Source organism: Vicugna pacos, chromosome 11 (genome assembly GCF_048564905.1).
Source record: "Vicugna pacos chromosome 11, VicPac4, whole genome shotgun sequence".
Lineage (NCBI taxonomy): Eukaryota > Metazoa > Chordata > Mammalia > Artiodactyla > Camelidae > Vicugna > Vicugna pacos.
In genome coordinates this window covers 78,994,914-79,019,987 of record NC_132997.1, presented here as the reverse complement: position 1 = coordinate 79,019,987, position 25,074 = coordinate 78,994,914, and the positions used below count along the sequence as shown (strand labels likewise).

Below are 25,074 nucleotides of genomic sequence, written 5' to 3'. Positions count from 1 at the left end.
TGCTACTAGATGGGCAGCAGGCGAGGAAGAGGGAAAGACAGACAGGAAGAGGCCACAGCACAGAGAGAGGGACAGAGACAGAGAAACACACAGAAAGACATGCTGAGGGTCACAGAGAGCTGCACACACAGAGAAAGGTAGAGTTGGAGACAGAGGGAGGGACAGATGAGTGAGAGACATGGAGAGATAAGAGCCGGAACTACATCCCGTTTGCTTGCTAGGAACAGACAGGGAGGCAGGTGCAGGTCAAGAAGTAGGGCAGAGAGGACAGAGCTAGAGATGAAAAAAGGGGGTCTGAGCATCAACGTCACAGAGAACAAACATCTGCCAACCTTGTGGCGTGCTTAGCACCCAGCTAGAGGTTGCAGGAACCAGCAGGTGCAGGTCCCGTCCCAGCTGGGAGACCCACTCCCACAGCTGGGAGAGAGGAGCAGCAAACTCAGGCAGCCTTTCCAAGGGCCAAGTGGGAGGTAGATGAGCTGAGGTCACCAGGGGTGGCTTGGTGCAAGGGCAGCACCTGAGTTGCCTCTGGAAGGGCAGGGGGTTGGACGGGGTTCTCCAAGGAGGATGGTGTCAGCAAAGTCATGGAGGTGGGAGGACACATCTGGGTACAGTTAGGAGGGCCTTGAATGCTGAGGTAAGGAGGCTGAGGGGGCCCCGGTCACACTTGAGCAGAGGAGTGGTATAGTGGGAGCTGTGTTTTAGGGAGCCCTGGGCCAGTTAGTGGTCAGAACTGGAGGGCAGCTGAGTAAAATGGAGAAGGTTGCAGGCACCCGCTGAGCCCTCCTGACCCCTTCGACATGCCCTAACACCACATTCAAGCAACCCCAAACTGCTGACCCACACCTGGCTGCTCCTCACCTTCATGCCCTTGCCCACGTGGTACCCTTTGTCTGGAAGGCCTTCCCTTCCTCAACCCTGGCAAATACTGAAACATGGTTTAAATGCTCTGCAAGAGGCCTCTCCTCCAGGAAGCCTTCAGGCAGGGTAAGGTGCCCCTCCTGGTTCCTTCCAGCGTGAAAGCCCCCATGAAATCTTCCTGGGCTCAGCTGAGTCAAGTCATGTTTTTAACCAAGACCAAAAAATAAAATTGGCTCCACCAGCACCATGGCCTCACCACACCCAGTTTGCTTGTCCCCCACGGGAAGCCTCACCAGCTGTCTGGCCCCAGTGTCCAAACCCTGAAGAGAAAAGGGAATGGACTGGGGAGGGATGGAGGGACAGGGTGGGGCCCATTTGCCTAGAGGTGCTTTGAGCTGGCTGGTCACAGAGCCGTGACTCATTCCCCCAGAGAGGAGGGGAGTGGCACTGGGGACAGTCCTTCGTGGTGAGAGTCTGCCTTTGCCTGACATCCTTGGCTGGACCACGGGAGGCTGGGCTGGGAGCTGGACATCACCTTCTCCTTGTCCCCTCAGGCTCTTGGAAGAGAAGGAAGAACCTCTTACAGCCCCGGGCTTGCCCCAGAGTGCCCTGGCATTGACCTGGAGAGCAGCTGAAACCTCAGTGTCTCCCACCCACAGCTGCCCCCAACCCGGGCTGCAGCCATGGATAAATTCCGCATGCTGTTCCAGCACGTCCAGTCCAGCTCCGAGTCCGTGATGAACGGCATCTGCCTGCTGCTGGCCGCAGTCACTGTCAAGCTGTACTCCTCCTTCGACTTCAACTGCCCCTGCCTGGCGCGCTACAATGCCCTCTACGGCCTGGGCCTGCTGCTCACACCCCCGCTCGCCCTTTTCCTCTGCGGCCTCCTGGCCAACCGGCAGTCCGTGGTGATGGTTGAGGAGTGGCGCCGGCCCACCGGGCGCCGGAGGAAGGACCCGGGCATCATCAGGTGCGATCCCACCCTACCCAGCTACCCGAGGGCACTGTCAAGGGCTTCCCCAACCACAGAGGCAATGCCAGGGGCACCCCAAACCCGTGACCCCCACGAGTATTGTCAGGGCTCCCCCCCACTCCCACAGGCACTATCAGGTATGTCCCCTGCTTTCCCCTGGGAAGTGATACCAAAGCATCATTGGTTCACAGAGACCAATTTGCCAGTTTCCACTCTGGAAACATATTTCTATTCCTGTCTGCGATCTTTCTGCAGCCAGTACTGGAGCCGCATGAATGACACAGGATTCCCAAGAATTATCCAGATCACATCTGACGGGCTGGTCATGGATTATAACTCCCCATGAGCATGAAGGCCCATCCTATGACGTGCATAGCCACACTGTATGTATGAAAGGCACCACTGGTTTGGAGGCTGTATCCCCTCTCCTGCAAGCTCCTCAAGGGCCAGGACCCGATCTGCTGTATCACTGTGTCGTCAGAGCCTTGTACCTGGTCGGTGCCCCGTATCAAGATCAGCTGATGGAGTTTAATAATTCACAATGTTCCCCGGCCAACTCAGTGCCAAGCTCTGTGCCAACTGCTGCGTGTGCATGGCCTCTGAATTCCCACCTCGGTCTGCTTCTGTATTAGACCCATTTTTAAGGAGCAGAGAGGTTAAGTAACTTGGCTGAGCTTCCACAGCTAGGAAGAGGCTCAGATTCAAAGTCAGCCCAAGCCAGAACCACTGCTCTGAGTGTTTTAGGCAAAATACCGAAATGCTCTAGCTCCATGGGCAGTGGCAGGAGGGGGTGGTGGGTTTTAGCTCACCCAGTCTCCCCCTCTCCACTATTCTTTGATATGGACAATTGAGGTGTTCTCAAGGGCACGTAATGTGACTTCATAACAAGTCCTCGGTTCCACCTTTTAACTATATTGCCCCACATAGAAAACGTTGGAGCCGCCCCTGCCCACAGTGTATTTATAATTCACCACCGGCTAGGCCATGCACAGACACACCCACTCCCACCCAGCACACACCACCTTATGTTCTGTATATAATCCAAGCTAAAAACGTCTGCATTCTGTGCACAGCCTCTTTTGGTGTTCCCGGGGAGTTCTGTGCTCGCTGTGATTCAGCCACGCAGGGAGGGTCACACGCACTCAGCGTGCCACTTACCTCTTCCCCTGGGATCTGGTGGGTACAGCTCCGCTGGGCTCCTGCCCTGTGACCAACACCCAATCTGGGCCACTAGGCAGGTGGAGCAGGTCAAGAGAGGCACCGAGGGACAGTCATAGGGTGGGCTCCCCAGACACTGGAGGGAGGTGTTTAAGGTGCTGCCTCTGGGAGGGTCACCCAGCAGGGATGTCTGAGTTTAGGCTCCCCCGGGGGCAGGCTCTGGGAAGAATGTGATAATAAGTAGGCAGCGGGGACTCAGTCCTTCTGGGGACCCTCTGAGAGACTGGGTAGAGCACACCTCAGAATTGTCCCACTGAGGGTCCAGGAAGCCAGGGTATTTATCCACCAGGCTCTGCCCTCTCGGGCTGAAGGTTGATCTGGGGGTTGTGACCCCTCCAGCGCTTCCAGCCTACCACTCTGGGAGCCGAGACGCCTCTACCTCCGAAGCCCTAGGCAGGGCCATGCCGAAGTCAGGGGCCCTCAGGCCCTCCACATGAATAGGAGCAAAGCTCTAGATGCTTCTGGCCTGGGCAGGGCACCACCAACAGCCTCTACTCCAAAGCCTAGAGCAGGAAGAACACCAGCTCCCCAGTGTTCCAGTCCTGGGACTCCTGGGGCCCCCAGCCCTGCTTCTTCCTGGCTCTCTGCTGCTGGGACCTCTGCCATGGGAGCTGTAGCCCTTCCTTCGATGTAACTGTGCCCAGGATTTCCAAGCCCACCAGGGAAGTCCGTCCTTGTAGCTCCCCTGTAGCCTTCCTGCTGCAGCTGAATTCTGGTGGCACTTTGTGAGCCCTCCCTTCCTCTCCTCCCAGGTATATGTGCTCCTCTGTGCTGCAGAGAGCTCTGGCCGCCCCCCTTGTCTGGATCCTGCTGGCCCTCCTCGATGGGAAGTGCTTTGTGTGTGCCTTCAGCTGCTCCGTGGACCCCGAGAAGTTTCTAGACTTTGCCAACATGACCCCCAGCCAGGTGCAGCTTTTTCTGGCCAAGGTGCCCTGCAAGGAGGATGAGCTGGTCAGGGACAGCCCTGCTCGGAAGGCAGTGTCTCGCTACCTGCGGTGCCTGTCACAGGTAATTTGGGCACCTCTTTCCCAGCCCTGGAAAATATCCTGTACTCGTTCTGAGCGGCCTGGGTGAGAAGGTGCAAATGGTTTCCTGAGCCCCTCCCCACTTCTAGAGACACAATCACAGGGCAGATGGGCCCTGGGAGGAGCAAGAACGTGATCCACACACAGGACAGCGTTGGGCCTTAGGAAGTGGGCACTTTGCCATCAACACTAACTCACCCCAGAGTGGAGACCAGGTGCCCATACCCTCTGGAAGTCAGCTAGGCCCATCTCCGGGCTGGATGACAGGAAAATGCTGGAGATATACTGCCCTGCCCTGCCCCCGACCCCATACAAACATTCTTCCCGCCCCTCAGAAATACTAATTACCATTTATTGAGCACTTATGTGTCAGGCATGGTGCTAAGCACTTCATATGCATTACTTCATTTAACCCTCAAAACAGCCCTATGAGGTGGATGCAATCACCTCATTTTGCAGATGAGAAAACTGAGGCTTTGAGAGTTTAGTTCACAAGGTCGAAGTCACATCGTTCATAAGGCCAGGCAGGGATCTGAAGTGCCATTCCTCCAAACTCTCTTAATCATCTCCCTACAATGCAGGCCCTCCCCTAGAGGCCTGGCCCCCACAGAGCGCAGAATCCATTATCCTGGAGACAAACCCCAGCCCCTCCCCCAGCCCAGACTCCAGATTGCATCCCCACCACTCCCAGAGCCCAGCTTGGACTGTGTCCCCCAGAAAGTATTTACAAGAATTCACTATATGCAGAGCATCACTGGAGCTACAACCCAGCCCTTTGGGGGTGCAGGACGGGCTCGTGGCAAATGTAGACTGTGGTGTGGTAGAAAAAGTACTAGTGCTCAGGACACACTTGATTCTGGTTCAGACATGACCTTGGCCATGTCACTTCCCCTCTAGGCCTCAGTTTCTCCTGCAAAATAAATGGAGGTTTTGTCCCCTCACATGAATGGTCTCTGTGGACAGAAACACTGTAAGCTCTCACTAGTTCCTTGGAAAGAGCTTCGAATTCTCAGACCAGGGTTGAGTCCTGACTCAGCTATAAAAGATCAGTCATATTAACGCTCCTCGTGAGTCAAATACTCACACAAGTATTTTAAATTGGGGTGGGGGATGGGGGAGAGGATCCTGTGAGAGGCCAAGCAAGAGGGCTTTGTGAATCATATCTACAAATAAGGATTCTGATATGTCTTTGTGGTTTAGAGGTCCACACAGTTGCTCTGGTCTTAAGCAAAGCCCCAAAGAGACAGTACCTTTGGATGGGCAGAGGGGAGGGAGAGGAGTCGGCCAGGTGTGGGCTCCAGCCTCAGAGAAATATTTCCACTTTTCCTCACTCTTGGCCTGGAACACTGTTCCCTGTTCAGATCCTGCATAACTGTTACTCACCTCTCAGGTCTCAGCCTCAACCTCACTGTTCTCTAAGCCCTCAAGTTCAGGTTGAGTGTCCCGCCTCTGAATTCCCATGACCCTCTATACATCCCTCAAGATGACACTTAGCCAGTCCTCACCTATTTTGTTGTTTCTTCCACTAAAATATGAGCTCTGAGAGAGCAAAGACTGAGTCCCCAGTGTCTCCCTCAAGATATAGGACGGATGGATGGATGCATAGATGGGATGGATAAACATATGTAAGCACAGATGAGAACTGGATTAAAAAGATGAAAGGATGATGGATGGATGGGAGTGTAAGGGGAGGCAAAACTTGACCTCTACCCATCTTAATTTTCGGCTGAGACTCTAACAAAGAAAGATTAACAGGAGGAAAACAGTTTGTTAATGTGGGCAGTGCTCATCATGCAGGAGAAACCTAAAATAAAGAAAGAGTATCACAAAGCAGTGGCTTAGAACTGTGGCTTATATAGCATCTTCAACAAAGAGCAGTACCTTTGTAGAGAAACAACAGGACAAAGGAAGAAGGAAAGCAGTTTTATGTTTCCAAGGCTGGAAACTGTGGGAAAGTAAATAAATATATGGGAGGAAACTAATGGAGTAAGGTTTGTTTGCAGAGTCCTCTGGTGCTGTCTCTGGGCTGATAAGAGCCTGTCCCCAGTAAGAGGGGAATTTACATCCTGTCTTCAAGCAGAAAAGGGGACAGTGGAAATAGCTGTTTCTATGGTTGCAACTTCTTAATTGTCTTCAGTTCAAAATAATTTTCATGTCAAAGAGGCATGTTTTGGGATGACATATTTTGGTTCCCTTCAGGAGAAAGGTTGGGGGAATGAATGGCGGGTGGATGGATGGCTGAATAAATGGAAGAAAGGATGAGAGTATGGGAACATAAATGTATGGGAGGACAGATGGCTGATAGGATGATGGATGATGGACAGATGGAAGGTTGGTTGATAGGAAGGCAATAGATATTTAGTCAGATAAGAGGATGGCTGGCTGGATGGGTGGAGAAGTAGTTGGACAGATGAAATGGATGCAAGGATGGAACAGTGAATGGGGGGCAGGATAGACAGAGGTGGTTAGTAGGATGGATGACTAAATAGGAAGATGGATATATGTGAGGAAGGATGGGAGGGGTAAGTGAAGAGAGACTTTAGATCAGCCTCGCCACATTGTACAGTACCTGTGCCCCGCCCACCCTTCAGGCGATCGGCTGGAGTATCACCCTGCTGCTGATCATCATGGCCTTCCTGGCCCGCTGCTTGAGGCCCTGCTTTGACCAGACAGTCTTCCTGCAGCGCAGATACTGGAGCAACTACGTGGACCTGGAGCAGAAGCTCTTCGACGAGACGTGCTGTGAGCATGCGCGGGACTTCGCGCACCGCTGCGTGCTGCACTTCTTCGCCAGCATGCAGAGCGAGATGCGGGCGCGTGGGCTGCGCCGGGACTCCGCGGGCAGGAGCCCCGAGCTCCCCCAGATGCCCGCGCCCCTCGAGGACGTGGACGGCGAAAGCAGGAAGACCCACCTGCGCGCAGTCTCCAGTGGGGAGCAGGTGGACCACCTCCTGAGCTCCTGGTATTCCAGCAAACCACCACTTGACCTCCTGGCACCCCCAGGGTCCTGGAGGGGTGGCCTCAGCCACCGCTCCCCCACGGTGGCCCTGGACACCAGGCTGTCCCAGCACACTGATGTGTAGGGACCCTGGCAGTGTAAAACACCCATGCTGACAAGGCTCTGGGGGCTTTCCAGGCTGTGAGGACCCCCAATGCAGGGCAGCCTAACCCTTGTTGGCCTCCTTCCCCAAATTAGCCCAATCTCTGGCCAAGTTTCTGATGGGTCTCCTGTGTGCTCTAAAGCAGTGCTTCATAAACTTCAGTGAGCTCACTGTTCACCTGGGGCTCTTGTTAAATGCAGGTTCTGATTCAGTGCGTTCAGGGCTGGGTCTGAGACTGCGTTTCTAACCAGCTCCCAGGTAATACTGATGCTTCCGGTCAGTGGACCAAACTTTGAGTAGCAAGAGTCTAAATAGATTTGCCATGGGTTCTGGGTCCTCTATGTCCAGATTCTACTTTCAAAATAACAATAATGACAACAGCACATGCTTACATGGGGCTTACTATGTGCCAGGCATTGTTCTAATTTCTTTCCATATATAACTCATTTAATCTTCATGATTTAACCTAATCAAGTAGGATGATTATTAGCCCCGTTTTTTAGAAGAGAAAACTGAGGCATAAAAAGTTAAGTTGCCCGAGGTCACGCATGTAAGAACTGGAATTTGAGCCCAGGAGGCCTGGCTCTAGAGTCTGCCCTGAGCTACTACATTAGTCTCCCCTTGAGATTGTCTGGTTCTCTGAGTGAGCTCTAGCAAGCTCTGCTTGTTGAGTTCCTCTTGAAAGTATTGATTAGTACCTCCTCTGATTACTGCAGATGAACAGAAAAATCCCCTCAAGGAAAATATAAAGCTGCTTATCTGCAGGCCTGATGCTTCCAGCTCCCAGCTTCCCAAGTCCCACTGATTCTATTGCTAGCCGACCAAGACTGAGCAGCCCTGCCTAGTGCAGCTTCCTTCAAGACGCAGCCTTCTGCTCACCTCCAGCCAGCAGGTGCTTCCTCCCCACCTCTCCACTCACCACTCTCCCCACCACCTGCAGCTTGACCCCTGAGCTCAGCATCTCTTTCTAAGGCTGCCTCCTTCCCCAGGCATTCAGGAGTCTCTGCCTGCCACTGCCCTTGGCAAGAAGCTGGCACCCTGATGAGGATTTCCCCAGGTGTGTGGTGTATGAAGCAGATCTGCAAACTAGGGTGCAGGCAGCCCTAGACATCTCCACACTGAACAAGCAGCCCAGGTGATTCTGTCAATTTCAGTGTGTTAGAACCTCTGGTCCAAGTGTGGTTGTGAGGTCCGGCTCAGGAACAAAGACCTTTGAAACACCAGGGTTACATCTTGCTGAAAAAGCTGCCGCTCAGTCTCTGGCAGCCCAAACAGGAAGAGCGGGGGAGGATCTAGCCTGTGAGTTCCTCTGGGCCTCTGCCCTTCTTTGATGACTCACTTACCACACACACACACACACACACACACACACACACACACACACACACACACACACACACACACACACACACACACACACATCCTGCTATCACCTCCATCAGCACAGATGGAGGTCACAAACATGCACAGACTGGGGTTCACCCCATGCTTTCTGGTCCTCAGGGAGTGGGGGACAGTACAGGGGCCCCTGGATGCTCCCCTGCAGCCCAGCCCCCTCCGTATCAGGCAATCTCTGCTCCCCTGGATGCTTGCCAAGAAATCTTGTAAGACCAGACAATCCCTGCAGCTCAGCCTCCCCTCTCCTGCCTTGCTGCGATCAGGCCATGCAAATGTCGGAAATGTTACTGGGATAGGTCAAGCTTTAGGCAAAGTGTTAGCAGGGATTGGGGAGGGAGGGAGGAGGGAGATTTTGGAATGGCCCAGTTAGCAAGGGTGAAGTCCCAGCCCAGGGAAAGGAGGCTCAGAGACCCCACCTTGGGCTGCAGGGAAGCAGCATCTGTACCAGTAAAAAGCCAACTGCAATCACTATTCTTGCCTTCTTATACTGAGCACTTATAGAGCATCTCCTTCATAGAAAGCACTGTGCCAGGGAGTAGGGAAGAGACAATGCACAGATGATACACCCCGTCCTCGAGGAGCTCACTATCTATTGGAGGGACAGAGGTTGGTACAGAAATCATTATAATCCAAAGCATATGGTGTAAGTGACATGATAGAGGCAAACCATGTGCTGCAGAGATTCCGCACAGAGAGTAATGGATCCAAGCTGGGGGGTCGGGGAAGGTTTCATTAGAATGGGTCTCAAAGGATGGAGAGGGTTTTCACAAGTGGAGAGAGAGATGGAGCAGGGGGAGCAGAGCACCTACAGGGAGGAAACAGAAAGAACAAAGGCAAAGAGCTGGGAAGGGGCAGTGTATGTTTCGTTTTCTTTCTCAACAAACATTGATGGAATGCCTAGAATGCATGAGAGCAGGACAGATACCGTCCTATCTTAGTGGAGCTTCCAGTCTGGAGGGGAGATAAGAGGAGCTGGTGAACAAATAACCAAGTGCAGGGTGTGCAGTCTAGCCTGGCAAAAGTGAAGGACCTTGGCCAGAGAGCTGAGGAGCCTCCTCCAAATGAGTCCACCGAGAGATGCTCCCTGAGCCCTGCATCCAGTGACATGTTCTTGATCCGCAGCCTTTGACAGTCCTCAAATGCATCCCTACCCTCTTCAGTCCCCAAATGATGTGATTTCAAACTGAAAACCTCTTTGCCATCATCCATTCACAGGACCATTCATTTGTATTTTGTGAGAGCGATGCCTGGTACGGTGCATGCCACCCCACTCAGGGAGAGGGACACGGGTGGGAGGCTTCCACCTGCTCCCCTCCCAGGAGACCAGCCATCATGGGTACCCAGGCTTATTGCCCAAGCCTCATCCAACTCTGGGTGATAGTCCTCCTGACTACATTCTCCTTGCTTCTGCTTGATCAGCTTTCACTGAGGGAGGGCAGAGGGGGCTATAGGAAGGGAAGAGCATCCCTGAGGGTCTAGAAAAGAGCAATGGGAGTGGCCTAGGTTGGCCAGTGGTGGCAGAGTGGAGGTGACATTGGTCTGCCGATGGCTGTTGCCATGGCAGTGAGCTTTGAATGTACACCAGCCCTTCCTGCCCACCACTCCCACCCCATCCACCCACCCTTCACAGAAAGGAGGAACTGCCCTTCAGCCCTCCCAACACTGCTCACAGACGCTAACACTGACAGCAAGTCTAGAACCAGAGTGGTGAGGACTGTCTCCTATTTGTGCCCAAATTCCTGCCTCCTCACAAGTTTATCTTAGTCCAAGGCTCACTCCTCTCCTTCATCCACTGACTCATGTATTCATTCATTCAACACTTATTAACTGAGCATCTACTAAACCAGGCACTCTGTGCTGAGCAGTGAAACAAAACAGGGGAGGGAGGTGAGGAGGAGGGAGGCTCCCCTGCTCACTTGGGGACCCAGCTGAAGGAGGCTCTGCCATCTTAGGATGCCGCCATCAAGACACATGGTACATGGTATTCCCCAGATCCGGAGACAAAGAAGTGTGTGCAAGTTATTTATGTGAAAGTTGCTCTCAAGACACCAGGAAGGAACAGAGGAAGTGATACAGGAAAGGGAAGAAAGCCAATAATGGATGTGGAGCTAGTCAGTCACCACTGGGGGCAATTCTAGGAGCCCCATTGTCATCTCCACCCAGGAGGGAGGAAGGTGGTGAGTTTATCACCAATCTCTGACTGTCATTATTGGGGGCCCTAACTGCAGTACCTTCAGCTTGCCTTGGGGTAAATGTCTCAGATGTGCCTTGAGCAGCCTTCAAAAGTAGAGGCGAAGGGGGAGGGTATAGCTCAGTGGCAGAGTGAGTGCTTGGCATGCACAAGTTCTTGGGTTCAATCCGCAGTACCTCCATTAAAAAATACATAAATAAACCTAATCACCTCTGCTCTCCCCTCAAAACCTATTAAAGAAAGTAGAGGTGAGTGCTGACAAGAATGGGTGGGACACAAATAAACAAAGGGACTGCATCAAACGAAAAAGCTTTTGCACAAACTATCAACAAAATGGAAAGGCTATGTACTGAATGCGAGATAGTTGCAAATGATACATTTGATAAGGGCTTAATATGCAAAAGATACAAAGAACACATATGACTCAATACCAAAAAAGCAAACAACCTGATTAAAAACTGGACAGAAAATCTGTATAGACATTTTTCCAAAGAAGACATATAGATGGCCAACAGGCACATGAAAGTTCAACGTTGCCAGTCATCAGGGAAATGCAAATCAAACCCACAATGAGTATCACTCCCCACTTGTCAGAATGGCTGTCATCAAAAAGACAACACATAAGTGTTGAGGAGGATGTGGAGAAAAGGGGACCCTCCAATACTGTTGGTGGGAATGTATATTGGTGTGGCCACTATGGAAAACAGTATGGAGAGTGCTCCAGAAATTAAAAATAGAACTGCCATACATTCCAGCAATTCCACTCTTGGGTGTTTATCAAAAACAAAAACAAAAACAAAAAAGCCCCACTAATTAGAAAAGATACATGTGCCCCTATAGTCATTGTAGCATTATTTGCAATAGCCAAGATATGGAAGCAACCTAAGTGTCCATCAACAGATGAATGGATAAAGAAGATGTGATATACATACACAATGGAATACTACTCAGTCACAAAGAAGTATGAAATCTTCCCATTTGGGACAACATGGATGGACCTAGAGGGTATTATGCTAAGTGAAATAAGTCAGATACAGAAAGACAAATATGGTATGACATGTGAAATCTGAAAAACAAAACAAGTGAACAAACATAACAAAACAGAAACAGAGTCATAAACACTGAGAACAAACAGGTGGTTGCCAGGGGGGAGGCAGGCGGGGGGAGGAGAGGGATAGGTAAGAAAGATTAAGAGACACAAAATTTCAATTGCAAAATAAATATCATTGGTATGAAATGTACAGTGTGGGAATATAGTCAATAATCATGTAATATTTCTGTATGGTGACGGATGGTAACAACTTGTGGTGATCATTTTGAAATGTATAGAAATAGCAAATCACTATGTTGTGTATGAGGAACTAACATAGTGTTGTAGGTCAATTATACTTCAAAAACAAAGAATGGGTAGGGCATAGAGGCACCTGTGACATTGGTGTCCAGGGTCCGAGAGACAGGGACGAGAAAGAGTAGGGACAATGGTGGGAGGTGGGGGCATTCTACGCCAGAACTCAATCACATGGCCCCAATCTACATGGAACAGGGGCTGGGAATTGTAAGGAAGCACATGAAATATTTGGTAAGCACTACCATTTTTTGCCACAATATACAACCTCCAATACAGTTCAGCTGATGCAGAAGAGACGAGCACTGTATCCTTCTCAGTTAAAGACCTCATACCTTTGATAACACAGCCTGACAGTACTTGAGCTGCCCCGGCAGCCCCATGGGGCTCATGGCTCCTGCCTCCTCCCTGTTCTCTGGGTGCTCCCACAGTTGCTGGCTGAGAGCAGTGCCCACTTAAGCACCACACACTCATGCTATCCTACGCAAATTGGGCATTTTCCTAAAGGCACAGCATCCGCTCTCCAGAGGCCCCTTTGCATGCTGCTTTTCATGACACTTATCTCCTCCAAGGTGGAGAGGACTCACCAGCACTGGGGTGGGTGCTGGGACAACACTCCTGAAGGCAGGAGATGAAGGGGGCGGTGCACATCCCACATCAGTGGCTGTGGTTGGGTTCGCTGCCAATGCATCGAAAATCTGAGCAGGGTCGTGATATCTTGTTTTCCATTTCCACCCAGTCGTGCTCTAGGAGCTACAGGGGAGAGGTGGAGAAGACACAAAGCACCTCTAAGTGCACTGCAAACACCCCTACCACCATAGGCAGAATAACGGGCCCCAAGGGCCACCAAGGGCCCCTAATTTCCCAAACCTGTAGAAGTGACTTTGCAGATGTGAAAATCTGTTAAATCTGAAAAAATCTGAAAATCTGAAAAGTCTGAAAATCTGTTAAAAATCTTGAGATGGGGAGACTATCCTGGGTTAGCCAGGTGGGAGGTTCCTAACATTTTTTACACACCGGTGCCTGAGGCATCGGTCACATTGGTACATGACACTGGGGCAAACTGAGATTTGGGAATACCTATAGAGAGCCTGTTGGGAAAGATGATTACATTTTCTATATCTTACGTGATTATGAAAATGAAAAGGAAGATGTAATATGAAGTATTAGGAAAGATATTCAATACTGAATTGGTATAAAACATCCAAACTGGAATCTCCCAGACTTCTGAATGTGAGAAACTTGAGCTTGCTTTGGTGAGCACAACTTTTTAACATCAGATGTTTTACATGAAATGACCACAGGTTAATTCCCATTCAAGGGTCTTTATCTTACTTTAAATTTATTTATTTTTTAAGCTTTTTTTTTTTTTTTTTTTTGCAGGGAGAGGAAATTAGGTTTATTTATTTATTTATTTAAAAAAATTTTAATGTTGGTACTGAGGCTTGAACCCAGGACCTTGTGCGTGCTAAGTACATGCTCTACCACTGAGCTATACCCTCCCCGCCAACAAGGGTATTTTTTAAATTGACATAGCATTATATTGGTTTCAGATGCACAATACAATGATTAGCTATTTGAGTATATTGCTTTAATTATCCCCACAATAACTCTAGTTAACATCCATTACCATACATGGTCACAATCTTTTTTCTTGTGATGAGAATTTTTAAGATCTATTGTTTTAGAACCTTTCAAATATACAATACAGTATTATTAACTATAGTCACCATGCTGTGCTTTAGCTCCCCAGGACTTATTTTATAACTGACAGTCTGTACCTTTTGATCCCCTTCACAGATTTCACCCACTCCCTTCCCCTCAAGGCTCTTTAACGATGATCTTTTCAAGTACTTGATCAACACCACCCACAAAAATCTTGACCCAAGGAGATGATCAATTTAAAACTAAATTTTACAGCCATTTGAAAATTTACAACAGTTTGAATGGTATGTAAAGACTCTAATTTATTTACTTTCAATAACTCTAAACAAAATTCTTGTGATAATCAGAATAATAAGCTTAGAATCCAATCAAGCTGTTTTATTTCAAGTATTTTAAAATAATGTTGAGGTTGGAATGTGCAGAGAGGAGGCACCATGCAGCCAATGTGGGCTTCCCAAAAAGGGCACATCAGCTACCGACAGGGAGCCATGTCCACTATAGATCAAAGAGAGAGGTTCCAGACATCCTCTTGGAACCACATTCCTCCTGGGCCCCTGGCCTCCTGGACTACCCCAACCCCACCGTTCCTCACCTGGGGCTGGGTGCCAGGCTCTGACTTTCTGTCAACCATCTGCGTCAGCATCGACATGGCAGTACGTGTCCAGGGACAGACACTCTTTTTGCTGGGTTTCCCTCATCCTGCTCTCCATCTGTGGCTGTGCCCTCAAGAGCCCCAAACAGGATCCTCCAGGGGCCACCAGCCTAGGTGCCCCAGTTGCCCCAGGCCAGCTTGAGCGCTGAGGGGACCCATATCCTTCCCCACCTGTATTCTACTTGTGACACGCCAGCACCTCCACACAGACTAGCAGAAGAGGAGAATCCATTCAGCCAGAGGAGAAAGGCAAAAACACACTTCCCTGCCGCCTCCTCCACCCCTATTTCCCTCTGGGCTGAGTCCACATTTCACTCCTCCACCTACAAGCTGTGTAAACTTTAGCTAGTGTTGGGGAGGGAGGGAACGTTCCTCTCCCCTTCTAGGTTCTTCTGGTTGGTCTAAAAATTAGATTGACATGAGACAGAGTAAGAGGTGAAGATCTAATTGCATGGGAATCCCACATACATGAGAGGGTCAGAGACAGAAAGGTAAAGTAGGAATTTATGCCATCCTGAACTAAGGAATGGGACAGGGGCCAGGGGCTTCCAAGGACAGGAAGGTCATTCACAGGATGGGAAGTATTACCAAACCAGGTCTGTGTGCCCAACACTCATGCAGCAAGTTTACCTTTGAGGTGCCAAGGTGTGAAGCAGAGTTTATTCACAAGGAAGCCAACTGAGACAAAGAAAAGCCTCAGATCCGCCTCCTGAAGGCGAGAGGGTTGGGAAATTGATGAAATTAGCAGGTGGTCTTAGGCGTGGGGAAAGGTGATTGGAGGCAGGGAGGAACACGAGGGCATTGGCGTTCTGCACAGGTGCATCCGGATTACGTGCTTCTGCATATTGAAAAATAGAGGCATTGGCGTGATCTGAGGGTGGAGTTTTCTGGCACTGATGTCAAAAGGCCGTTCATCCAGTACCTGCTCAGGCCCAGTTTTAGGGTCCCAACCAGCCTTAGCCAGCTTGCACTGGGCAAGAGGTGACTCCAAGTTCCTGCAAAACAACTGGGCTATGTGAAGCTGGGAAGGTATGCAGTTAAAGAAGAAAAAAAGGAAAGAAAGAAAAAAAATAACTAAAGCAAGGTTAATCAGTGAAGGCAGTTTACAAGCAGAGGGGTTTTTACAAGCTGCTCCCCATCTGTTGCTCTGCAAGACAAGCTCAAAAATTCCTGTTAGCATCAGCTTCTGTTAACTCTATGGAGTATGGTTTCATAGGAAGAAGAGCAGATGTTTGGTAATTAGATGTTTGCCCTGCCATGTAGATGCAGCCATTTAGATAAAATTTATCTCCGGTAATAACTTTCTTTGGGAAAAATCCCCATTTAATTTCCTCTAGTTAGTTAAGGGAGGAGCAGTAGTTTCTCTTGAACCCACAGGATCTCCACTGCCTTTAGCTCAAAATAACCCACATGCCAAAGTAGCACATCTTGGGGAAGCCTGTTCTGAATCCTACATTCGTAACTTAACCTCTCTGAGCCCCAGTCCAGACCTCTGCAAAATGGGGGCAATAGCACCTGTCCCAGACTGATGTGAGATGATCACATGAGGTGATGTGTGTGGAGTGCTGGCATGGGGCCTGACCCAGGGGAAGCCCTGGTCGGTGCCAGGTCTTCTGTCAGTCACACAGAGACACACAGACACAGAGACCATTCATGGTAAGGTACAGAATGAGGCCAGTACCAGTCCCAAGGTTGGCTGCTTGCTGCTTGAAAGGCTAATACTCTAGAGACAAGCATTAGTGGAAAAGCAAAAGTTGCTTTATTTGGGAGGCCAGCAACCTAAGAAGATGGTGGACTAATGTCCTAAGACCATCTCCAAGTTGCTGGTCAGAGGATTTAAAGGTGGTACGAGGGAGAGGGGCTACCAGGTGGGTGATGAGCTCGTGCACAATTCTCAGATTGGTTGGTATCAAGGTGAAGTTTCAACTGGTGTAGACACTATAGAAAATAGTATAGAGGTTCCTTAAAAAAATAAAAATAGAGTTGCCATATGATCTGGCAATCCCACTCCTGCAATTCGAAAAGATACACGCACCCCCAATGTTCACAGCAGCACTATTTACAATAGCCAAGAAGCAACCTAAATGTCTATCAACAGATAACTGGATAAAGAAGTTGTGGGGGGTGTGTGTATGTGTGTATATATATGTATATGTATATGTATATATATATATGTATATACAATGGAATATTATTCAGCTATAAAAAGGAATGAAATAATGTCATTTGCAGCAACATGGATGGACCTAGAGATTATCATACTAAGTGAAGTGAGTTGGAAAGAGAAAGACAAACTTCATGTGATATCACCTATATGTGGACTCTAAAAAAAATGACACAAATGAACTTATTTTCAAAACAGAAACAGACTCACAGACACAGAAAATAAATTTATGGTTACCGGGGGGCAGGCTACAGTGGGGAGGGATAAATTGGGAGTTCAGGATTTGCAGATACTAACTACTATATGTAAAACAGATAAACAACAGGGTCCTGCTCTATAACACAGAGAACTGTATTCAACACCTTGTAATAGTCTATAATGAAAAGAATATGAAAATGAATATATATATGTATAACTGAATCACTATGCTGTATACCAGAAATTAACACAATATTGTAAACTGACTATACCTCAATTAAAAAAAAAACATGATACACATGAACTTATTTACAAAAAAGAAACAGACTCACAGACATAGAAAATAAATTCATGGTTACCAAAGTGTGGGAGACGGACAAATTAGGAGTTTGAGATTAACAGATACAAACCACTATATATAAAATAGATAAACAAGGCCCTACTGCATAGCACAGGGAATTATATACAATATCCTGTAATAAACCATAATGGAAAAGAATATGAAAAGAAATATGTATATATGTATATCTGAATCACTTTGCTGTACGCTAGAAACTAACACAACAGTGCAAATCAACTATATACCAATAAGAAAAAAAAAGGTGAAGTTTCAAATATCAGCCATCTTCTGGTTTCAACTGGTCTGGAGTCTACGTGACTCTGGTCAGAAGTTTTCATCTGGTGGGGGTCTACTTACTGTAAAAAAAAAACTACTTAGGAATATGTGTCAGAACTTTATCTGTGTCTTTCAGGGAACTGGGAATTCCGTGACTCTGCTGTGTGGCTGGTTTATAGTCTGAATTGTTACCAGTTTCCTGACCCAACAGCTATTCTTTGCTTCTACATCTTCACATTTCCTAAGCTTTAGCTCTTGAGCCAGACTTTTGAGACTCGGGGAGTCCTGGGAGACTAAAGCTTTTCTACAAACAAGAGGCAGTGGGAGGACCTGGGTCAGGGATCTGGGAAGGCCCCATAGGGTCCTGCATGGTAACAGTGATAGGCACACTGCAGACCTACAGACACTGAGGCCCGAAGACACAGCAAGTTCACACACGGACACATGCAGGGTCACACAGATCTGAAGCTGCCCTGTCCAGCCCTACCCTTTCACCCTAGACGGGAGCCATCTGGTTGAAGCTGGATCTGACCTACCCTTCTGGGAGAGCTGGTGGCATCAAAGGGAGCCCTTTAAGCTCCTTTCCACTTTGATATGCTGATGGAGAGGGCCCTGGCCTGATTCCCACAGACACTCTGGAGACACCAGCCCCAGACCTGAAACCCCACCGCCCACCCTTTTATTTTTTGATCTGGTGGAGCTGAAGGAGGAGTAGAGCCAAGAAAGGATTTTTCATCCTTAATCCACAAACACACAGACACACCCACAGAGACACAAGCAGACAGGACAGAAAAGCACCTGCATTATGCTTACAGGCCGCAGCTCCCTGCCTGGGAGGGAGGGGACCCAGCAAGCTCTCAGATCCAAATCCTCTGACTCCAAATTCAGGGCTTTTTACTCTATGTATTTAGCACTATCTCCACCCCGACTACCACCACCGCCGTCCCCACTGTGACCACTATCACATCATCATCACTATTATTACTGCTGTCACCACTACCACCAGCAACAACAGCATTGCTATCACCATCCCCATCATAACTGCCATCATCACCGCTATCACCGGCATCAGCACCATCCCCACCACCACCATCATCACCTCACTGCAGCCACCACCACTGCCATCACTACATCATCACACCATCACTGTCTGAACTGATGCAGGAGCCCTCTTGGACCCTGATAGAACATGGAGGAAGGCCCCAACGGAAAAGGAAGAAGGAGAGTGACATGCTTCCTAGGAGCCCAGGGGACGAGGTGAGGTCCAGAAGCTCCGGCATCTGCAGCAGCCCTGGATTCTCCCAATCTTCAACCTGGCTGGAGACAGTGTCTTCCCAGCCAAGTCTGAGCCTCCTCCCCACCAGCTTCCTGCACCCACAGATAACTGGCCCCATAGGGTGTGGCCCTTGTGGCTTACCAGTGCCAGAGCCAGCTTGGAGAGAGAGCCCAGGAGGGATGAGGCGGGGAGGGGCAGAGCCTTGTCTGCACCCACAGGATTGGCCAACCTGCGTCCCTCTCAGCCAGCACCTGACTAGAAGATGCCTCAAAGTGGCCTCAGCCTCTGCCCTAAGCTCTGCCGGTCTCAGCCATGATGTGGGCACCCAGTGGGCAGAGCCGGCCTCAGGGGCCATCCTGGAGGCAGAGGTGAGGAGGGAGGGGGTCAGCAGGCCCCAGTAGGGGGGGCACAATGGACAAGTTCCGGATGATTTTCCAGTTCTTGCAGTCCAACCAGGAGTCCTTCATGAACGGCATCTGCGGCATCATGGCCCTGGCCAGTGCCCAGATGTACTCCGCCTTCGACTTCAACTGCCCCTGCCTGCCGGGCTACAACGCTGCCTACAGCGCCGGCATTCTGCTGGCGCCACCACTGGTGCTCTTTCTCCTCGGTCTGGTCATGAATAACAACGTGTCCATGCTGGCCGAAGAGTGGAAAAGGCCGCCGGGCCGCAGGGCCAAGGACCCCGCGGTGCTGCGCTACATGTTCTGCTCCATGGCCCAGCGCGCCCTCATTGCGCCCGTCGTCTGGGTGGCTGTCACGCTGCTCGATGGCAAGTGCTTCCTCTGTGCCTTCTGCACGGCCGTGCCCGTGACTGTGCTAGGCAACGGCAGCCTGGCGCCTGGCCTGTCCCCGCCCGAGCTCGCCCGCCTGCTGGCCCGAGTGCCCTGCCCCGAGATCTACGATGGCGACTGGCTGCTGGCCCGCGAGGCGGCCGTGCGCTACCTGCGCTGCATCTCACAGGTGAGGGCCCAGATGGCCTTGGGCTGGGTCTCCCTCACGGACCCGGTCGCTCAGAAAGGGCCCAATCCCCTACCTCCAGAAATGGGGCTTCCTCAGGGTATGGTCATGTTTCCCCAAAACATTGGGGTTCCCCAGCCAGGGCTGGGTCTCCCCCTTAGATGGAGCTCCGTAGAGCAGGGACATGTCCCAATAGAGTTCCAGGGCTTTGAAAGGCAGAGCCACGTTGTCTCCCCACTCAAGGCAGTGCCACCTGGGGAAAGTGCTTTGACTGCCTGGGTCCAGAGGCCTGTGCCCTGTCCTGAGGTCCCCAGAGTGGACCCAGCTGCTTAGCCAGCCCCACATTCTCTATCCTGAGCTCCAGCTTAGAAGCCTGTAGGAATTTGCATCCTTTCCCTCTTCTAGGCCAGGGCAGTGGCGAGGCCTGTGGGTGGCTGGGCCATTTGGGTACATTTCCCTGGCAAATACCCCCAGCTGGCAGGGAGTGGGAGCGGGAGCTGAGGGTCTGGTGCCCTGGGGGAGGGAGGGCTTGGGTGAGGGGATACACTATAGGGATGTGCTCTAACTGCAGGGTTGGAGGGCCCACTGATGGGGAAATCCAGAGCTCAAGCCCTCCCCAGCCCCACTCTCTCATGTCCTCTGCCCCTCTAGACCCTCACCCATCTAAACCCTTCACCACAGCACCCCCAACCTCCACAGTCATTGTATGTGGGGAGGAAGACCCCAGCAGGGACATGGGCTGTCAGAGTTGGGGCAGGAGGCAGGGGGCTGGATACTGCATACTCTGTTCTGGCAAGTCCAGACACCCCAGCTTCCCCTTCAGCCAGAACTCTCCCCTGTGGGGCTTGCATCACCACCAGGTGCCCCATGTGAACCTCATACTCTGAGTGCACAGTTTGGACTACGATGCCCTCCCAACCTGCACCTCTGCTCCTGCGGGCACTTGTTCATCGTCCCAGGCCTCAGGGCCTGGGCAGCTCTCCCTCCTCCTGACCTTTAAACCATCACCTCACGAACTAAAAGGGCCCCCTGACAGCAGGCTGTCTGGCCTACAGACATGCGTCATTTGGCCTTCAGGTATTGAATTCGAAATTGAACTTTAAAACAGTTGGCATTATCTAAAAACCAGAAATTTTCACATAAAAATATGATTTCCACCTTTACTCAGAACATCAGGCAATCCAGCCCCACAGGGCCCACGTTTTCCATCAGCCCCCATCTGATGTCAGCTCGGCCGCAACCCATTGACTCCTACTATAGGCATTGAGGTTTACCCTGCCTCGCCCGTCCTGATCTAGCCAAGTGCTTCTGTGTGGAACTGGGGGTTCCACAACTGAAGCTCAAGTTGTGGGGAGCAACCTACCCCACAGCGAGTTATTGACAGAACAGAGCTAGAACCCAAGCGTCCAGTGCCCTTCAGCACAGAGGCTGAATGATCATCCAATCCATCTCTGTGACCTTGGGGGCCCAGCTTAGAGCCTACACAGAGGAGGTGCTCGCTGAGTGCTGGCAACTGAAAGGGGACAGACAATACCAGGAGCCAATGGAGAGGTACAGAACTCAGAGGAGGAAGTGTCACTACGGCCCTGGGAGGTCCAGGAAGGCTTCCTGAAGGAAGAGGCATGGTTAGCAAATTCCCGTTGGCCTCCTAATAGTGGCTACAGTTACTGAGCACTAACTGGTACCAGGCACTGTGTTAAAGTTTATTATCACATTTAGTCCTCACAACCCTGTGGGATAGGTACAATCGACAGCCCCATTTTGTAGGTGGGGAAAATGAGGCACGGCAAAGTCACTTTGTGCCCAAGCAACCATTAAGGACAGGCATACCTCTTTCATTGTGCTTTGATTTATGATGTTTGCAGATACTGCTTTTTCTTTCTTTCTTTCTTTTTTTTTTTTTTACAAATTGAAGGTTTGTGGCAGCCTGCATTGAGCAAATTTATTGGCACTATTTTTCCAAGAGTATGTTCTCACTTCATGTCTCTGTGTCACATTTTGGTAATTCTTGCAATATTTCAAACTTTTTTCATTATCATTATATTCGCTATAGTGATCTGTGATCAGTGATCTTTGATGTTACTAGTACAACTTACTGAAGGTTCAAATCATGGTAAGCATTTTTTAGCAAAAAAGTATTTTTTAGTCAAGGTACGTATATTGGGTTTTTTGTTTATTTTTGTTGGGGGAGGCAATTAGGTTTATTTTTATTTATTTATTTGTTTGTTTGTTTGTGGTACTAGGTATGGTGGTACTAGGGATTGAACCCAGGACCTCATGCATGCTAAGCATGCACTCTACCACCGAGCTATATCCTCCCCTCTTATATTGTTTTTTAAGATATAATGCTATTGCATATTAATAGACTACAGTATAGTGTAAACACGACTTTTACATGCATTGGGCAACCATGTGACTCACTGTATTGTGATATTCTCTTTATTGTGACTGTCTGGACCTGAACCCACAATCTCTCGCGCAGTGTGAAAGCATGCCTGTCCCGGAAACAGGCAAACCCAGGCAGCCTAATTCTGAGGTCTGCCCAGCTAACTGCTGCATATTGAGGGCCAGGCCTACATGCAGGGCAGTTTATTCACATGATCTTGTTTCCATGAGATGGGCATATCTCTGCCCATTTTACAGAAGAGGAAATGAAGGCCATGAGGTGCAGTCACTTGCCCTTGCAGTCGGTGCTCTCTTCCCTAAAGGCCCTGACACAGAGTGTGCTTTAGAGGGTTGGACAGGCTCGGGAGGCTGAAGGGCAATGCCTGGCTGACTCTCTCTGCAGGCCCTGGGCTGGTCCTTCGTGCTGCTGACCACACTGCTGGCGTTCATTGTGCGCTCTGTGCGGCCCTGTTTCACTCAGGCCGCCTTCCTCAAAAGCAAGTACTGGTCCCACTACATCGACATCGAGCGCAAGCTCTTCGACGAGACGTGCACGGAGCACGCCAAAGCCTTTGCCAAGGTCTGTATCCAGCAGTTCTTCGAGGCCATGAACCATGACCTGGAGCTGGGTCACAGCCACGGGGCCCTGGCCACAGCCCCTGCTAGCTCAGCTGCTCCCCCTGTCACAGACGTCGGTGCCGACGAGGAGAGGGAGAAGCTACGCGGCATCACCGATCAAGGTACCATGAACAGGCTGCTCACAAGCTGGCACAAGTGCAAGCCGCCCCTGCAGCTGGGCCAGGAGGAGCCGCTGGTGGGCAACGGCTGGGCTGGGGGCGGGCCTCGGCCTTTACGCAAGGAGGTGGCCACCTACTTCAGCAAAGTGTGAGCCGTGGCCAGGTTAAGAGGCAGAAATGGGGGCCTGAGCCCACAGCATCTCAGACCCCCAAGCCAAATGGAAAAATGAAAGCTGTAGGTGCTGGCAGCAGGCCCCAGAGCAGAGCCACATGTCCAGGCTTCCACCTGCCCACCTGAGGTAGGAAGCTTGGAGCTGGAAGGGAACCTCACTCCTCCAGCTTTGACATCATCCTGGATGGCCCTGGGGCAGCAGGGCCATGAGCAGTATTAGTCTGAAGGGTTTAGAACTGGCTTGGTGGGGACAAGCTCCCACCTGCCCAGCCCCGCCCAGCCCACTCCACCCACTGGTTCACTATCTCCTCTCAGGTCCTATGAGCATCCTGGCCCCAGCATCCACGTATCTGTTTTTCCAGGATCTCTGTTTCCTTATGCTCAAGGCTCAGGGAGCAGGAGGGTGTCCAGCCATCTCATGAAGTAGGAATCCTCTGATTTTGGCCCATCTCCTGAGTGAGGCTGAACCGGCCAATGTGGGCCATAAAGATGTGACCCAGAGCCTCACCTGGTGGGACACATCTGGGGTGACAGGTGATAAGACAAGACGCCAGAAGCTAGGCCCACTCAGGAGAAGCCAGAGTGTGGCTCACCATGGAGGTCATCAAGGTGGACTGCACATTTATTTATCACTGGGCATGAAGGGCCTCCTGTCTTAGTCATTTGAGTTACTATAACAAAATGTCGCAGGCTGGGTGGTTTATAAACAACGAAAAGTTCTCTCTCACAGTTCTGGAGACGAAGTCCAAGATCACGGCCCCGCCAAGGTCAGGTTCTGAGGGAGGCCCTTTCTGGTTCGAAGCCGGCACCTTCTCACTGTGTCCTCACCTGGTGGAAGAGGCTAGGGAGGTCTCTGAGACCTCTTTTATAAGGCTTGAAGCCCATGCCTTTGGCACCTCCCAAAGGCCCTGCTCCTTAATACCACCACCTTTGGGGGTTAAGATTCAACATACAGCTTCTGGAGGGACATATTCAGGTCCTAGCACATCCTATGGCGGGGTCCTTGGAGACATCGTGACACCTTCCTCACATCCAGGTCTCAGAAGGAAATCAGACCATTCCCAGAGCCTGAGCATTTAGAAAAAGAAGCTGATGTCTTCCCATTTTCTCAGAGCCCCTGTACCCTGAGGAGGGGCCTCTAAAAGCTGAGAGGCTCTGCCCTGATGTCAGAATGAGGGTGGACAGGTGGGAGAGGAGCTGTATAGAGTGGAAACAGATCAGACTCCAGAGTTAGAAAGAACTGGGCCAAATAAACTGTGTCCCTTGGGCCACTTGTTTCATTTCCTGTGCCTCAGTTTCCTCATATGTATAATGGGCATGAGGCACCTACCTCATGGGGTTGTGTGAGCATTTGATGGGTGAAGCGTGTAAAGTACATGGCACATGGTAGGCACTCAGTACCTGGCGGATAATGTGCATATTGATTTCCAGAACCTAAGGGCTTACCCTCCACCTCCCCCTGGACATAAGGGGAGGGGACATAAGGAACTGGAGTTACCCTGGTCAGGGGGAGGCTGAAGGCCAAGTAGATGGGGTTCTTGCCTTTCCCCAGACACTCACCTAAGAACTCATATTGATCTTGATCCTTACAACACTGTGTTAATAATTTCCATTCTTCTTTGGGCATCCTTCCCTCTATTTCCACTTCTGAGACCCAGTCTCCCTCCCTTTAATTATTTGGGCAGAGGGCAAGCCTTCGAAGCCAAGGGGGCTGGAGGGCTCTTCCAGGAGTGGGACTTGCTCTAGGGGAGGATTCAGATAAGTAAAGACCAAGGGTGTATTGGGGTGGAGGGGCTGTTTTCAGTGGGAAAAGCCAGCCTAGACACATTGGGAGGTACAAAATGTGAAGGAAAGAGTAAAGCTTTGGGTCAGGGAGACTTGGGTTCAAATATTAAAGCCGTAGAACCCAGGGCAAATCAACAAATCCCTCTAAACCGCAGTGTGTCTATCTGTAAAAAGGACGTTAAAAAGATCTGCTTTTCAGGATTATAGTGAAGTTAAAGGAGGATAACTTCTGAGAAGGAATCTGGAGCTGCGTGCGTTTGGCATATGGCAAGCTATGAAAAAATAAACACCAGTCCTTTTCCCTTCATTCATGCAAGTGGACAAGCCCAGCTCAGGGAGGCCAGCATGTCAC

At 50.3% G+C, this 25,074-nt stretch overlaps 2 protein-coding genes across 2 annotated transcripts; both read left to right on the top strand.

Annotated features, from left to right (window-relative positions):
• Window positions 1-1,430: 1,430 nt before the first annotated feature.
• On the top strand, window positions 1,431-7,160 carry CALHM3 (calcium homeostasis modulator 3). The gene is made up of 3 exons (XM_006216349.3): window positions 1,431-1,831; window positions 3,805-4,060; window positions 6,669-7,160. The coding sequence occupies exons 1-3, from the start codon at window positions 1,545-1,547 to the stop codon at window positions 7,158-7,160; spliced, it is 1,035 nt and encodes a 344-aa protein (XP_006216411.1). The 5' UTR covers window positions 1,431-1,544.
• Window positions 7,161-18,890: 11,730 nt separating this feature from the next.
• Window positions 18,891-24,561, top strand: CALHM1 (calcium homeostasis modulator 1). The gene is made up of 2 exons (XM_006216350.4): window positions 18,891-19,646; window positions 22,432-24,561. The coding sequence occupies exons 1-2, from the start codon at window positions 19,095-19,097 to the stop codon at window positions 22,915-22,917; spliced, it is 1,038 nt and encodes a 345-aa protein (XP_006216412.1). The 5' UTR covers window positions 18,891-19,094; the 3' UTR covers window positions 22,918-24,561.
• Window positions 24,562-25,074: the final 513 nt, after the last annotated feature.

Bases quoted from the DNA above. Each gene is read 5' to 3' on its own strand.
- CALHM1 (XM_006216350.4), top strand. From the start codon at position 19,095: ATGGACAAGTTCCGGATGATTTTCCAGTTCTTGCAGTCCAACCAGGAG. The intron at 19,647-22,431 runs GTGAGGGCCCAG...CTCTCTCTGCAG, and splicing joins ACCTGCGCTGCATCTCACAG to GCCCTGGGCTGGTCCTTCGT.
- CALHM3 (XM_006216349.3), top strand. From the start codon at position 1,545: ATGGATAAATTCCGCATGCTGTTCCAGCACGTCCAGTCCAGCTCCGAG. The intron at 1,832-3,804 runs GTGCGATCCCAC...CTCTCCTCCCAG, and splicing joins AAGGACCCGGGCATCATCAG to GTATATGTGCTCCTCTGTGC. The intron at 4,061-6,668 runs GTAATTTGGGCA...CCCACCCTTCAG, and splicing joins ACCTGCGGTGCCTGTCACAG to GCGATCGGCTGGAGTATCAC.